The 17,728-nt window shown below is 27.8% G+C and overlaps 1 protein-coding gene across 5 annotated transcripts in view; it reads left to right on the top strand.

Annotated features, from left to right (window-relative positions):
- Positions 1–17,728, top strand: part of LOC117167996 (maternal protein tudor) — a 43,252-nt gene that overhangs the window by 7,986 nt on the left and 17,538 nt on the right. For 3 of the 5 annotated variants that reach the window (XM_033353301.1, XM_033353302.1, XM_033353305.1), the window contains exons 2-5: positions 11,919–13,487; positions 14,861–15,468; positions 16,661–16,719; positions 16,800–17,696. In XM_033353301.1, coding sequence (XP_033209192.1) covers positions 11,919–13,487; positions 14,861–15,468; positions 16,661–16,719; positions 16,800–17,696 — 3,133 coding nt within the window. Of the gene's footprint in view, positions 1–2,913; positions 3,045–10,407; positions 10,484–11,918; positions 13,488–14,860; positions 15,469–16,660; positions 16,720–16,799; positions 17,697–17,728 lie in introns of those variants that run through there. The other 2 variants (XM_033353304.1, XM_033353303.1) reach the window with 2 other exon arrangements.

A 17,728-nucleotide genomic window follows, 5' to 3' on the forward strand; every position in this document is an offset into this window, starting at 1 on the left:
TGGTGTGCTAATTTAAAACAAAATTTAGATTTTTTTTTTAAATTTCAAACCAAAAATTTATAAGCTTTTTCAGAATTGTAGAAAGCTTCAAAAGAATAAAAAAATTATCTTAAGATTCCCAGGTAAATTTAAAACTGATTTTTCATGTTAAAAAAAAATAATTTTAAGAGAATATTTAAAAAGGTTTTAAAAGATTTATGAAATTGTCAAAAAAGATATAATATATAATTTTTCAAAATAAATTTTGTCGGTTATCGCGCTTCGTTTAAATTATTTGAATCTTTTCAAAACTTTTGAATATCGATTTTTTTAAATAAATAACAGTGTGGCTGTCGGACTGGGAAACCGGGAATTTTACGAATTTTCAGAAGAAAAATCTGCCCAAGTTCGATTTTAACAGTTTTAAAAATAATTAAAGTGCAGTTTTAAGGATTTAAACAATTAAAAGCATTTGAAGTTGAAAATTTCCAGATTGTAACTGTTTCAATGCGAAAGTCTTGATAAGAATTGAAATTAATATATCATATATTCCAATAATTTTATTTTTAAACGAAAACTTTCATGATTTATCAATAATATATTTTTAATTCCGAATTTCAGGTATTCCTTTATATTATTTTTTTATATTAAATTTAATAAATAAGTTTATTAATATATTCTATTAATTGCTTTAGTTATTAAAAAATGTAAACGTGCGCTTTAATATTTTCAAATTAAATATAAATCCATAATAATATAGTCATAATTAAAGGTTTTTTTTTTAAATTTTAAATATAGTGAGTCTTAATTATTTGATTTTTATCTCATTTAATTTGAAATTTCTTGATGTATAAAAAGAATAAATATTTAATGTTTAGCAATATTTCACTGTTCATTTAAGACGAGTAAATTAAAACCAAATATTTAAAAGAAAAAAATATGAAACTGAATTGTTTTACATAGAAAGCCTTGAATCTTTAGATTTTCGAAGAACTTTTAATCTTTTAGCGTTACAATTTTAATTGTTATATTTTAAAAGTGTTTACTTTATAAGTGAAATTGTTAAATTTTGACGCATAAATAACAATTGAGCGCTTATTATTTGTAGACAAAATATGAATATTTTTAAGAGATGTGTAGAACTTTTGAAGATTCAAAATTAATTAAAAACTTGAAATTATTTCAAGTAATTTAAACGAAGCGTGTTGACATTTTTTTCAGAACTTCTAAATATATTTTTTAATTAATCGAAATTTTCCTACAATTTTTGAAAATCCAGCAAATTAAATAAAATCCTTAAAATCGTCCATGTTCTTCTTTGATCATTTTTTAAATCTCTTAAAATCTTCTTAAACTTTCTGTTACAATAATTTTTTAAAGTGAAAAATCATTTTCAATTTTCCTAACAATCTTAAGAAAATTTTTATTCTTTTGTAGTTTTTCACAATTCTTAAAAAAAAATGCTAAATTTTTTGTTTGAAATCTGCAAAAATCTCAATTTTATTTTAAATTCGGCTGTATTTCAAATTATTTCAAGTTCTAAATTTCTCTAATATTTTTACAAATAATAAGTGTTCTATTGTTATTTATAAATTCAAATTTAATTTTTTTTATTTGCACAATTTTCTAAAAGTTATAGAAAAAATTTAATTCACTTTGAAATATATTTAAAAGTTCTGACAAAAAATTCAAAAATGATTTTTAATTTGGAAACATTTTTAACCACCAATAGATTTTTCAAAATTTTAACTTTAAATTAAACTTTTAACTTTAATTTAACTTCTAATTTAAGAACTGTTAAGTTAAAAAAATTATTTTTCTATTTGTAATGTGTCTAGCTGAAAATTATTTAAAATCATATAATTTAAAAATTTTTAAAGTTCATTGCTTGATTCTTTAATTTAGATTATTGAAAATGTTAACGTGGATGTATATTTTTGGAACTTAATCGGAATCTTTAAACTCTATAGTTGATAAAAGTTCTAAATTTTGCAGTTTATTTGCATTTTATTTAACATTGTTTAATTGAAAAGTGTTACTACCTTCCATTTGGTAAGTGTAATTTTTTGAGCATTTGAATACACAATTTTTCAATTAAAAAAACCTTTAAACAAATAATAAATGTTCTATTGTTATTTATAAAATCAAATTTATTTTTTTTTTAAATTTGCAGGATTTTCCAAAAGTTATAGACAAAATTTCATTTCATTTTGAAATAAATTAAAAAGTTCTGACAAAAAATTTTAAAAATATTATGAATTTGGAAAAATTTTAAACCACATCTAGATTTTTCAAGACTTTGAAATAAAATTGTACAGCTTTTGAAGGATGCCTAGACTATTTAAAATTAAAATAATTTAATTTCTAATTTAAGAACTGTTATGTTAAAAATAAATTTTTTTCAATTTTTTAATGTGTCTAGTTTAAAAGTACTTAAAATAATATAATTTTGAAAATGTTTAGAATATTTTGATTTTTTAAATTTCATTGACCGTGAAAAATATTTGCGAACCGGGAAAACCCTGGGAATTTGTTTCTTCGATTAAAACGGCCACCCCGAGAGATAGAAATAACAATTAAAAATCATCTAATATTCTATATAGTATATTCTACTTTATGACAACTGCGGGGAATTTTTATGTTTTTGAATCCTTTATAATCCGTTCCACATTTTTCTGAAGGTCTTGTAAGCAGGTAATATGGACAGGATCGTTTATTTTATTTCAGTGCAATTTAGGTCTTCATTTTATAAAAAGGACACGTTTTTTCCTATACTCCTTTAGTATTCACAGTATCCCACAAGAATTGGGGTAATAAATTAAATAGTGGTAATAAAACCAAACACTAGAACTAGAGGGCGTCGCCTCCGTCCGCATTAGCTTCGCCTTTCTCCTTTCACTATTATGGTTTCTTCTCCTTAGTTTCTCAGTGCCTGAGCATCAGGTATGTGCCTGGTCACCTGGTATTTTGAAGTGTGGTTTAACCAGGTAGTTTTTGAAGGATGGGTCTTCAAACGTTAACTCTAATGACTGTCTAATAAATATATCGGATTATTCAAGCTTCAGGTAAATAGAGTAATAATTGTAGATCACAATAGAGACCTTTTCTGCTTTGTTTGGCTGTTTGGTACTGTCTGGTATTGGGGAATTTCCCGTCTGGGAATATAATCTTATGAAAATTTGTCCACCTATTTAATTTCGCCTCCTCCTCCTCCTCTTCTTCCTCCTCCTCTTCTTCCTCCTCCTCTTCTTCCTCCTCCTCTTCCTCCTCCTCCGAATTTTTGGTGAATATGACGCCTTTTTCACCTCTTTGAAAAAAAACCCAAATTTTTTTTACACCCAAAACATTCCAAACCCCCTGGCCCATTTCCAACTCCCACCAGTCAACATAACCTCAAAGCATTTTAATATTTTTCATCTGTTTCATATTTTTCAAGGGAAAAATAGGAAGCAAATTATGGATTGTGCTAATAATAATATTAATATTAATATGTGATATGAGTCAGCGACAGTTACGGATTTTTCCACAATATTATTAGCATTAACTAGTCGGCCGGTTGGAAAATTCCGCAGTTATCAGAGACTGGACGCCCTTTGTCATATTCTCCCTTTCCCCCCTTTTTTAAAGAAGTCCTCTTTTTCCTCTCTGTTTTCAAGAAAATTTAACTTTTCCTCCTTCTTCGTTTAAAAATACAAACTGAATTAATAAAACTCAATACCAAAATCCAACAATTTTTCGTTGAAACTTTATTCTTTTTTGGTTTAAAAGTTTATTATTATATTTGTCTTTCAGAATTCATCTCTTTTCTTTAAAAGGTCCAAAATTCGATTATTTTATTGTAGAAAAGTAATATTTTTTGTTGTTGAAAGTTAATTCTTTTTAAATAAAAAGTCTACTATTACACATTGCGTTCAGAATTCTTCTCTTTTGGTTAAAACCTCTACTGTTTTGTTAAAAATTCTACAATTTTGTTAAACACTTGTCTTTTTGGATAGAAAATTCGTCATTTTGATTCAAAATTAATCTTTTTTTCTTTAATCAAAAAGTCATATTTCTTGTTTAAAAATTAACTTATGATAAAATTCATTTTTGTAAGCATTTGTATTTTTTGATTGAAAATTCTTCTTTTATCGCAGAAAAATCACCTTTTTCGGTTGAAAGTGAATTATTTTGTATTAAAAAATCTACTATTATTTATCTGGTTAAGAATTTATCTCCTTTGGATAATACTTTTACTATTTTGTTAAAAGTTCTACAATTTTGTCAAGTAGTTGTCTTTTCGGATCGAAAATTCGTCCTTTTGGATTTAAAATTCATCTTTTGTTAAGCAGTTTTTTTTAGATAGAAAATTCGTCCGTTTGAATTAAACATTCATCTTTTCGTCGTAAAGTTGCCTTTTTGGTGAAAGGTTAATTCTCTTTAGTTAAAACGCCTGTTACTATATTTTGGGTTCAGAATTAATTTTGTTTTAAATTGTACTATTTTGTTAAAAATTCAACTTTTTAATCTAAAAGATATCTTTTTTGTTGAAAATTAAACTGCTTTGTTTTACATTTGTCTTTTCGGATAGATAATTCTTTTTTTGAGATGAAAGTAATCTTTTTTGGTTGAAAGTTAATTCTTTTTAATTCAAAAATCCTGACATATTGAGTTCAAAATTCATCTCTTTTGGTTAAAACTTATGCTGCCATTTTGTCAAGGAGTTGTCTTTTTGCATGGAAAATTCGTCCTTTTGAATTGAAAATTCACCTTTTCGTAGAAAAGTTGTATTTTTTTGGTTGAAGGTTAATTCTCTTTAGTTAAAACACATACTATTTTTAGTTTACAGTTAATTCTTTCTAATTACAAATTCTAATAATGTATTTTTGGCCCAGAATTCATATATTTTTTTTAATTTGATTATTTTTCTAAAAATTCCAGACTTTCATTAAAAAGGAATATTTTTTGGTTGAAAACTCGTCTATTTGGGTAAAGATTTTACTATTTTTTTATTTTAAATCTGAAAACTTACTACCTCATTTCCTTTATATTTTAAGTGATCCAAATTAAACAATTGAAATCTGAAAATATTCAATTTTTAACGTTTTTAAATTGTTACATTTATGAATTTTTAATCTAAAATTATACAATTTCGAAACTTTTTAATTCAAAGTAAAAATGTTCCATTTTGAACGATTTTAATTAAAAATAATACAATGTTAATCCCTTTGAATTTTAAGTAATCCAATTTTCAAAATTCCAAACGGAAAATATTTAATTTCTAAATTGTTATCTTTTTGAATTTTTTAACCGAAATTATATAATTTCGACATTTTTTAATTAACAATAAAAGTTTTATATTGTGAACCCTTCAACAATTTCAATTCCTTTAAATTGCAAATAATCTAATTTTTTAAATTTTAATGTGAACAAATTCAAATTTGTATCATTTAAAAATCGTGTCTTTGAATTTTGATTCTAAAATGATACAATTTCGAGATTCTCCAAATAAAAATAAAAATGTTCAATTTTGAACGCTTTTAATTAGAAATAATACAATTTTAATTCCTTTGAATTTTGAGTGATCCAATTTTTAAAATTCCAATCCGAAAATGCTCAATTAAACAATTTTTGAATTCTTAATCCGAAATCATAGAATTTCGAGATTTTTCAATTAAAAACAAGTTTTCAATTTTGAACTCTTTTCATTAGAAATAATACAATTTCAGTTATTTTTTAACCTGTTTTAAATTGTTATTGTTTTTAATTGGAAATCATACAATTTCGAGATTCTTTAAATTGAAATAAAAGTTTTCGATTTTGAACGCTTTTAATGAAAAAGCTTTTAATGAAATACGTTTAAATTTAATTTCGAAATCCTTCAATTCAAAATAAAAGTGTTCAATTTTAAATGTTTGAATTAGAAATTAAACATTTTGAACTCTTTTTCTTTAGAAATTGTCCAATTTTCAAAATTTTGGTCTTAACATTTTTCAATTTTAATAGCTTCTAATTTAAAATTGTTCAATACAAAATTATTCCATTTTAAGCGCTTTTATTCAGAAATTATACAAGTTGAATTCCTTTTAATTCCATTCGAAATGTTTTCCCCTTTTAAAACATTAACTATAATAAAACTGCCTCAGTTGGATCGTTTTCAAGACTAATTTGTTCAAAATATTTTTAAAAAATTTTCATTACAAATATTTGTAAAATACAAGATTATTTATTTTTTTATATTTTTAATGTTAGTAAATATAAATCCAGATTTGAATGCAGTTTTAATTTTTTTTAACTATTCACATATTAGATTTATTCTAAATTTGTTTTATTTAAAATTTAAAGAATTAATTCAAATTTTTGATGTGGGTTTTGCTTTTAAATGGTTTGTCAACTACTAATTGGGTGGAAAGGAACGGAAGTAATAAGAGTTAAAATCGACCTCGTTATAGGCTCGTCGTCGCGTCGGCAGTTTCTAAAATTTCAAGTGCATTCTTAGCTCGATTCTTCGCATCGATATTCGGTATTTAGTTACATACACATTCAGATACACATTTGTTTTCAGTTCCTGTAGGCTCAGCCTTGGAAGGAGGAAATGTTTACTAAATGATTAAGAAATCACAATATGATAACGAATACAATAATATGTTCTGCAGACTATTTTTGGAAAATAATTTAATTAAAGTGAAAATTATTGCCAGCACCTATTTTATATCTGTCAGTGTTGCTAATTACTTGCTACATGACCTAGGTCCAATGACCTAGATGACCTGGATAAGTCAATTTTTAAAATAGAAAACCTGGAGAAGTTACGGATACTTTTAGTTGCATCTATTTTTAACCTTCAATCATTTTTTTAAAAATATTTTAAGGTGAATTATGAATTTTACATGGATACTATTTGATTTTTTACTGACAAAAGTATAATACGATTATAATTCCAAAATTAAAAACAATTTCCAAATAAGGAATTTTTATTTTAATAATGGATTTCTAAAATATTTAAAGTATAGATGATTCGTTAATAATTAAGGCAATAATTATTTGCTTAACTTTTTCACCAAATGTTTAAAAAATGAAGAAAGGATTTTTAAATGGTTATCTGTTTTTTAAATTTAATTTAAGGATTGATCAAATTTATTTCCGAATTTTTCTAAATATTATTGATAAAAGACAACATTTGAATTTTAAATGTTTTTAAATTTTTGAAAATAATTCTCTCCAAAACATTTTTCTATGACACTATTAATTTGAAAAGTTTTTCACACTTTCGAAAAGTTGAAAAAAAATCAAATTCCAGACCAAAAACTTAGAATATCTTAATTATTATTTAAGATTTAATTTTAGGGAGTTTTATTTTTACAGAATTTAACAAATGTGTAGGACAACTGAATTATTTCAAAAGATATTTCGAAATTTTACAAGTTTTGAAAAGATATTCAAATAATTAAAAATTTGTCAATAAATCTGAAATGAAATGTAAATTTTTAAAGACGTTGAAATAAAATTTGGAAACTTTAAGGATTTTGAAAGTTTTTAAAAGAATAATTTTTTCCATGATTACAGGGAGAATTATATTTTATTTTGAAAAAGTAATTTTAAGAAAAATAAAAACATTAATTTTAAATCTAAACAGATTTCAACAAATTTAATACACAATTTAGAAGCTTTTTAAGAATTTCAAAAGGTTCGAGGAAAGGTTTTAAGAGAATAAAAAAATGTTCTTAAAATTTCTGGGAAAATATTATTTTCTCAAATTTATTTTACGAAATTTATTTTAAGAAAATATTTCGAAATATTCCAAAATATTTGCAAAATTGTCAAAGAAGAATCTGGAAGATTTTAAAATTAATTTTAATAGAGCATTTAAAAAAATTTCTTGACAGTTTTTGCAATAATTTGAGTCTCTCTCGTCTCATGAGTTCGTGCCCTTGTCAAAAATTATCAAAACAATTTTACAGAAACAGGATTAGGGAGATTAAAATCAGTTGTAGTTTATTAAAGTCATTTTAGGTACCACAAAAAAATTAATTAAACTAACTATGCTGCTATGCATACTGTTATCAAGAGGTTTTTTAAACTTATCAGTTAATTTTATTCATTAAAATTTCCTTATTTTATTTTTGTTTGCATATTTATTTACTTTTTTTTTTAATTCGGAAGTTTTAAGATTTTTTTCACCTTTTGAAATATTATTACAGTGATTTCGTAGTATAATAAATACAAAATTTCTTTTTTGAGTTAATTCATTAATTATTCGTTGTTTTATCAACATTTTTTAAATGCAATTAATATAATTGTAAAAGATTCGAAAATAATTCAAAATTAAAAAAAAAAATTTGAAATTGGAAACATAATTTAGATTAAAAAAAAATTTTTAAATACAATTTTAAAGCGTTTCAGCTATTTTTAAAGGATTCCAGAAAATAATTTTTTCTCTAATATTACAGGAAAAATATGAACTAATTTTTTATTTTGAAAAAAAAAATTATTTGAAGAAAATATTTAAAAAGAGAGTAACATATTTAGTAATTAACATATAAGATTTTAAAGTACTTAAAATATTTAAAACGAAAACGGGAAAATTGAAAGTGATTTTTTATTTATTAAATTTTTTAAAACAGAATATTTAAAATGATTTCAAAAGATTTTGAAAAATGTCCAAAACAATCTGGAAGATTTTAAAGCAATTTGTTTATTTTGCAGAATTTTTTCAATATTTTTGAATAATTTAATCAGATATTTTAATAAACTTTTTTTTCATTAAAAATAATTTAAAATTAGAAACAATTTCAAAAACCTTAATACAAAACGTAGTTTTTTTAAAAAGATTTTAAAAGGTCTCAAGATATTTCTTAAGATTCTTGGGAATATTTCAAATTATTCAGCATTTTGAAAAGTTAATTTAATGTAAATACTTAAAAACATTTTAAAACATTACAAAAGATTTCCGAAATCCTTAAAAACCATTACCGAAGATTAACATATCTTCTAAGCATAAAAAAGTTCTCAATATTTTTTAAATGACTCAGATTTTTGCTAAAATTTTGTAAAATCTTATAAGAAAACAAAAAAGTTCTTTAAAATTTTCGAAGAAATTTTTTCAAAATCAGAAATTAAAAAAAATGTTTTTGAATATTCTTACTAACATGAAACTGAAGTTTCCAACGTTTATGTGAAACGAAAAATATAAAATAGTCCTTATCTGAAATGTTAAACACGGATAGTGTAGATTTTGGCAAGTAAATTTTTGCAAAAAAGTCTAATGAAATTAAACTCAGAAAGTTAAGAAATAAATTTGTTTCCCCTTCAAATTATAATTTGCCTAAGATTTTTTTCTGTCTTAGCTAAAAAACCTTTTTTTTTTTAAATTAAAACTTCTTCTCTGTTGGTACAAAATTCATCTTTAGTTTATTAAAATTGCAACTGCTTAGATTAAAATAAAAATCTGTTTTTGGTTGATGATTAAACTATATTGTTTTAAATTCATTTTTTTACAAATTCATCTGTTTTTTATATAAAATTATCATCTCTGTAGATTCAAATATCAACTGTTACATTTCTCGCTGGGAATTCGTAATTTTAGTTAAAAATTCGTGTTTGTTGTTTTGGTAGAAAACTCATTTTATTTGGTAAAAAATTAACTTTTTTGTTGATAATTCATCTGTTTTTTGCAAATATTTCATCTTTTTTTCGTTAAAAATAGAACGATTTAAGGAATAATATTTTTTTTTATTAAGGATTCAACTATTTTGTAGAAAATTTGTCCTTTTGGGATTATTTGCGTAAAAATGAACTTTTTTGTTGAAATTTTGATTGGACATATCTGAAATATTTAAAAATCGTTTTAAATTTTCTCAAGAACCAATAAACTTAAAAACGAATAAACCTAACAAATAAATATTTACTCGAAACTTTTATTTTATTTTAAATATTATTTTTTCTCTCAAATTGAAAAAATACACGCTTGATTAATAAAAAGATAATAGTTCTGTGAAAAATTACAATTTTAGAAACACTAATGCTTTCTAACCTGCTACTAAACTTTTTTTCAATAAATTAACTAAAAGAGTGAAAAGGAGATAAAGAGAGAGGGAGGCTTGTGCTTTCCTTTTGTACCATCACGCCTTCACCCTTCTTGCGGTCAGCCAATGTCCTTTCAAGAATTCTTGAAGGATACACCCACTAATTTCAAACTCAAAAGGGTAGGAGGGATTCTTAAAAATCCCGCCCGACAAAAAAAAAGGATATAAAACCGGGTTCATTACCGGTTGCTATCAGTGTTTTCCAAGATTCAGTTCGTGCAGTTCTTTTAGTAGCTTGCGTGCTTTTCGGCGAATAAAGCGATTTTGTGTGTTTTCAACAGTTTGCAATTTTTTGTCTTTTAGAAGATATTTTCTCTAAATTTCTTTGAGATTTAAAAATTATTTTTAAATCGGAGTCTTAAGTTTTTATCAAAGTTTCTACGAAGAGAGTAGAAAATGGTGTCCTTCACTGCTCAGGCGAATATCTGGCAGCTTTCTGGGTATGTAAATGTACTAAGAAGAATTTTTGTCGTTGTAAATAGAGATCAAGTTCTTAATGATCTTATTTGAATTCTTAGTGAGCTCTAAGAAAGTAAATGTAATATTGATCGTACTGTGTAGTACAATTTCACATGTCTTTTGTTATGTTTTGACTCCTTGGAATTGTTAAATATCCTAAATGCTCTAAAATTGTTTGAAAAATTGTAATTTTTGACATCCGCGGGTATTTTTTTAAAATAACCTGAAATCTTTTACATTTTTTAAATCAGTTTAAACATTTAATTCTTTGTGATTCAAAATGTAATTCTTTGTGATTCAAAATTTAATTCTTTGTGATTCAAAATTCAGTTCTTGTATTGAAAAGCCTCTGATTGAAGGTTCAATTTTTTGTTCAGAATTGAGTGTTAAAAATCTTGTATTATGCAAATTTTAGAAAGTTTTCTTAAAATCTTCTAGAATCTTCTTTGAAAATTTGGTTCAAATATTTGAAAAACTTTTTAAATATTTTCTTAAAATCATTTTGACAGGTATTTATAAGTTCTGAAAATATTTCAAAAATAATTTTAAATTTATTTTTATTTATTTCCAATGATATTTGATTATTTAAAAAGAAAATAATTGAATTTATAATTCAAGAGTTCAGTTAAAAACTTCTCAATTTTTCAAAATTTGATGTTTAGCTTAAAATTCTTTAAAATTATATAATTTTGAACATTTTAAAAGTTCATTGATTGATTTTTTAATTTATAGCATTGAAAATGTTAACGTGGATTTATATTTTTTTAATTCTCGAATAAAAATTTCATTCAAAAATTTTTTTTTTTATATCCTGGTAAATATGTTCCAAAAATGACAGTTTTTTTTTTCAAATCCCATATTTGAAAGCTCTGTAAACATTCTCGCATTTGCATGTGTTTTTTTTTTCTGCAACTCTTGTACAATGCTTAATGTGAAGTGTGGGTCACGTGACCAGATTCCTACCTTACCCTCAATTTTTTATTTCCCAACTTATTTTCACACAAAGCGCTATATCGAGTTGAAAATTTGGGATAATAAGTAAGAAGCACTAAGAAAGGTGGGTCTGGTTCTAAAATTTAATAATTATGAAACAAGCAACAAAAATTATTTACCACAAAGAAACTTGTTTCGGAATTATACAAATCTAGGGCCAGAGCCACGATTCTTAGTGCTTTTTATTTAGTATCCCAAATTTTCAAGTCGATGTGGCGTTTCGTGTGATAATAAGTTGGCAAATAAAAAAAGTGGTCGTAAGGTAGGAATCTGGTCACGTGACCCACTCAGCACATGGCCTTAATAATTAGTTAAATGTCTGCCTATACTCTTCAATATACATGTCTACAATTGTACACATCATTTCCTAAGCAATTACATTGTTCTTTTAATTAAACGATGTTTTGTTTATATTTTTTACAGCTCCAAAATGTATTCGCAACAGCCGCCCTACAAGGCACCTGTTGGTTCACTTGAACAGCAGCCACCTGCCGGAGAAATCACGACTAATGGATACTCAAATTCTCAACGTGCCTACAATACTCCCCATGTGGCTCCAATTCCCGTGCAGCCAATAATGGGTGTAGATAACAACTGGCGTTTCAATAATCAACCGATGGCTTTTGCGTATCAGCAGAATCTTCCTCAACAGGGCTTTCCTCAGCAGGGTCTTCCTCAACAAGTGTTGCCTCAACAGAGCTTTCCTCAGCAAAATTTTCCACCGCAGAATATTTTGCAGCGAAACGTCACTCAGCGACTCGAGGACGAGGAAGAATCGAATCTTCTCGAATTCAGGGGACGTCTTCTAGAAGTTGGCCAAACCTATCGTGTTCTGGTTTCCTACGTTGACGATGGACCAAACAAGTTTTCTGTTCAAATCGAGTCGATGAAGGGCATCTTGATGGACTTGATGTCAAATATCCAGGCTCATGAGACGAAACCCTTGCGAGAGCCACCTCTACCCGGATCCGTATGTCTGGCTCGTCTCAGAACTAACAAGTGCATCTGCCGAGCGGTCGTGATGGCTACGATGGAGACGCAGCTTAAAATCTACTATGTCGATTTCGGACACACCGATACTGTGCCTTACTCGGACATTTATCAGTTGCCGCCGAAATTCATCAATCCGCGAGTGCTCTCGGTCCGATTTTGCTTGAGCGGTCTCAAGGAGATGAACATCACCGAGGAGGCGAAGAAGTACTTCAAGGACTTGATTCAGGGAAAGGATGTCGAACTTCACGTCTGCGAGCCGGAAGGACCATTCCTCATCCAGTATGGCGATCTCTACTTCAACAGCAAGAACATCAAGGACTATTTGATCGACAGATTCCCGGACATTGCAAAAGTTGAGTATGGCCATCTGCCTCCTCTGACTGATGGCACTAAAGAGACGGTTCATGTCTCTTATGTGGCCTCTTGCTCGAGATTCTTTGTCCAGCTGGAAAAGAACATGAAGGATATCGAGGAGATGATGAGTCTAATTTGTGAGTATGCGGCTGATGCGCCACCTATGACCAAGTTGGCTGTTGGCTCGATTTGTATTGCTCCCTACGATGTGGACAATCAGTGGTATCGCGTGAAAATTGTCAAAATTCAGGATGACAAAGTGAGTGTCCTCTATGTGGATTATGGAAACGAGGAGACTGTTTCGAGGAATCAGCTTCGTGACATTCGGCGGGATTTGGTGGCGAAGATGCCCTGTCAAGCTGTACTCTGCGCACTGAATGGATTCGCCAATAGACCCTCGAACAAGAAACTGGACACGGAGTTTGAGAACTTGGTGTTTGAGAAGAGGCTCTCGATGCAGGTGATGAATGCCCAGCCGGGCGGATTGGTCGTGGATCTTTTTGACATCATGACGACGCCTGCGAAGTGCATTCACACGCAGCTGATTAAAATGTCGTTGGACATTGGCATGAACTTACACAATGACAGCAACATTAGCACTAAGTCCAATGAGTCGTACAAGACTTTGGGAGAAAGGAGACAAAGGTAGGAAATTTAAGACATCAGGGATTGGGTATGCGCAACGATATTAATTTCAAAATTAATCTTCTTTTTTAGATCAGAATCAATGTTTAGTTAAAAATTCGTAATTTTTTGGAAGAAAGAAATATTTTAGGTGAAAATTAATAGTCTTTGGTAAAAATTAATATTCTATATTCGCTATTTATGTCATAATTGATGATTAATTTTTTTCATTTGAAAATCCAGCTATTTGGTTCATAATTATTATTTTTTAGTTTAGTTTAAATATTTTAGAAAGTTAATTTTCCTTATTAATCTTCTTTAGTTGTTGTTCAATTATTTCTTGTGTTTAAAAATAAATTCTTGTATTGAAAAGCCTCTCATTGAAAATTAAATCTTGTAAAAAAATTCAATTTTGTTGATAATTCAACTTTGTTGTTTGAAATTTAATTTTGTTGTTTAAAATTTAATTTTGTTGTTTAAAATGCTTCATAATTATCAGTTTTTATTTTAGTTAAAAATGTTTTAAAAAATTAATTCTAATTAATCTTTAATTACATTTCTTCTTGTGTTTAAAACTCAATTCTTGTATTGAAAAGCCTCTGATTGAAACTTCAATTTTGTTGATAATTCAATTTTGTCGTTTAAAATTTAATTATTTTATTGAAAATTCAATTTTCATAATTTTAATTTTGTTCAGTTGCAAATTCAGCTATTTGTTTCAGTATTTTGAAATGAAATTTTTTTTTTTTTTAAATAAAATCAATTGTGGCTGAAAATCGATATCAGTTTGGTTGAAAATCAATCAGTTTAGTCGAAAATTAATTTTTTTTTTAGGTTTTCTCGAAATTTTATCTTTTTCAGTTAAAAATGAATGTTTAATTAATATTTCATTTTTTTTTGCTTTGAAGATTTGTATTTAAAATGTACATTGAAAATTTATATTTAAGTTGTATTTAAAAGTTGTATTTAAAAGTTGTATTTAAAAGTTGTATTTAAAAGTTGTATCTAAAAGTTGTATCTAAAAGTTGTATCTAAAAGTTGTATCTAAAAGTTGTATCTAAAAGTTGTATCTAAAAGTTGTATTTAAAATTTGTATTTAAAATTTGTATTTAAAATTTGTATTTAAAAGTTGTATTTAAAATTTGTATTTAAAATTTTCCGTGTCACAGATCAGAAGAACCTATCGTGGTCCAGCCTCAAAGCCAAAGAAACAAATCTAATTGATTCATTGATCTTATATTAAATACCACGAGTTCCTACATTTTGTTCCTTTTCATCCATTTGGGCTTTGCACTAATTCATCCCAGCCATGCAAATTGAAAACATAAGAATACACGAAAATAACCTGAGATTGTGAATCTTTCGAAATAATTATTAAAAATCTCCTATTGTAGCGACGAGATGGACGGACACGGTTCAAATCCATTCAGAACGGCTAATAACGACAGGTTCAATTCTAAATCGTGGAAGGACGATCACAACGAACAGAGACACGACAATCGATATCAGCGACGCGATGACAATGACCGATTCCCCAGGGACGGTGGAAATAATCCCTTTAATCGAGATGGCGGAAATAATCCGTTTAATCGAGATGGAGGAAGCAAATCCTTCAATCGTGACGGAGGAAATTCTTTTAATCGCGATGGAGGATTTGGTAATGATCATCGATTCAACCGAAATGGTGGAAATGATCGTTTCAATCGTGACACTGGAAACAACCGATTTGGCCGAGAAGGGGGAAACGACCGAAATAATTTCCGGGATGGAGGAGGCCGATTCAATAACAGGGATGACCGAAGCGGTGGAGGTAGATTTGGTCCAAATAAACAGGGCTTCAATCCTGATAAATGTGCGGCAAGTGACAGTGAATCAACGTCTTCTAGAGGAAGTGGCAAGCGAGGAGACCGAGGTGACTTTCAGGATAGAAGAGGCAGCAGTAATAGGCCCAACTTTAACAAATTCGGAAACGACAATGATGGATTCAAGCCTAGGCGAAATGGTATGAACGGATTTTGTTTCAAGCTGATAATTTATATTTTAGTTTAATCAACCTGGTTAAAATGTAATTATTCCTGTGTTGAAAATTCCATATTTTTGTTAAAAATTCAATCTTTTTCATTAAAAATTGATATTTTTGATTGATAATTGAATTCATATGTAGTTAGAAATTAAATTATTTTGTAAAAATTCAATATTTTTTGTTGAAAATTCAATTATTTTATTGAAAATCCTATATTTTTTTTAACATTCAATATTTTGATGGAAATTCAATGTTTATTGAAAATTCAATGTCTTTAATGGAAAAAGGAATGTTTTTAATGGAAAAGGTAATATCTTTAGTGGAAAAGGTAATATTTTTGATTGAAAATTGATATTTTTGTTAACATTTATTTATTTGGTTAACATTCAATATTTTTTATTGAAAATTAAATATTTTTCATGGAAAATTCAATGTCTGTTAAAAATTCAATATTTCAAATGAAAAATTCAATAATTTTAATAGAAAATTAATTGCTTTAATGGAAAATCAATTGTTTTGGTTGAAAATGTAATATTTTTGATTGAAAAATTAATATTTTTAATGGAAACTTCAATATTTTTAATGGAGACTTCAATATTTTTAATGGAGACTTCAATATTTTTAATGGAGACTTCAATATTTTTAATGGAGACTTCAATATTTTTAATGGAGACTTCAATATTTTTAATGGAGACTTCAATGTTTTTAATGGAAAATTAAAAAATATTAATAGAAAATTTTGATTGAAAATTCAATATTTTTGATAGAAAATTCAATGTTTGTTGAAAATTCAATATTTTAAATGGAAAATTCAATATCTGTTATGGAAAATTCAATGCTTCAAATAGAAAATTCAATATTTATAAAAATTCAAAATTTTTAATGGAAAATTCAATATTTTTGATTGTGTTTGACTGTTGTGTTGAAAATTAAATATTTTAATGAAAAATTAAATATTTTTTATGAAATTTATTTATTTTATTAACATTTAATATATTTGATTGGAAATTAAATATTTTAATGGAAAATTAAATATTTTTGTATGAAAAATTCTATATTTTTTATTGAAAATTCAATTATTCTGTTAAAATTCTATTCATTTACGAAAATTGATCTTCTTTATTGAAAATTCAATTCTTGTGTCAATTCCTAATTGAATGTTTAATTACAGATGAAAATAGCGGTAACACCTTCAAACCCCGATCAGCTCGAGATGATAGTTTTGGCAAAGTATGATAACAACAATTAAAACCAATTTAAAATTAAGCTTCCTCTTAAAGCCTTTGCTTCAATTGATTCTTTTCTTTTAGCCGAAAGAAATCGTCAACTTTGACACCTGCAGCGACATCTCTGAACCGAAAAAATGGACCCTGCCCCAGCCGGCCGTGTCCATTGGTGGCACCAACAATTGCGAACTCATCTTCCTCACGAGTCCATCCAACTTTTACATTCATCAAGTGCCACAAAACGCAATCCTGGACGAACTGATGGAGGGAATTGCGTCTGCATACGAGAAAGGAGGCACGATTTTGCCAGCGTCGCGGGTGAAACCCGACCTTGCCTGCATTGCTCAATTCGCCGACGACGAGAGGTGGTACCGAGCCATCATCAAGAGGGTCGAGGGTGATTCCAGGGCGGTTGTTTTCTTTGTCGACTATGGAAACGTGGAGACTGTCGGCTTCGACAAATTGAAGGAAATCAAGGAGGAGTATACCTATCTGCCAATTCAAGCCGTGCATTGCAAATTGTTCGGCCCGAGAAAGACCGACTGGACTCCTGGAGAAATTGACGCGTTTGGCGAAGCCACCAACGAAAAATACCTCCAGGCTGAATTTATTGGAAGGGACAAGGACGTGTATCAGGTTTTGCTTCGCGAGATTGAGGATGAAGTGGTTAGGTCGGACAGTGTCAACGAGGCCTTCTGTCCGGGTGTCGACTTGCTGCAAGAGAAGGAGGCGCTGAAGAACCGGGGCAAAGTGTTGAGCGCGGGTGTCCAGAAGATTCAGCCGGATTATGCTCCGATGAATAGTAAATGGAAGGAGGAAAAAGTTAGTCCTGGGAAGAAGGAAGCGGTGCTGGTCACCTGGTTTGAGAATCCGGACAACTTTTATTGTCAGTCGATAGCCAAGCAGCGTGAATTCAGGCCCATGATGGAAGAAATTCAGGATGCTTATAGTAAACGACAGCCTGTCAGCAGTCCACTTCAGGTAACTATTCTTTGATTTTTTGCTTTTTCAAA

This window comes from Belonocnema kinseyi, chromosome 2, assembly GCF_010883055.1.
Source record: "Belonocnema kinseyi isolate 2016_QV_RU_SX_M_011 chromosome 2, B_treatae_v1, whole genome shotgun sequence".
NCBI classification, from domain to species: Eukaryota; Metazoa; Arthropoda; class Insecta; order Hymenoptera; family Cynipidae; genus Belonocnema; species Belonocnema kinseyi.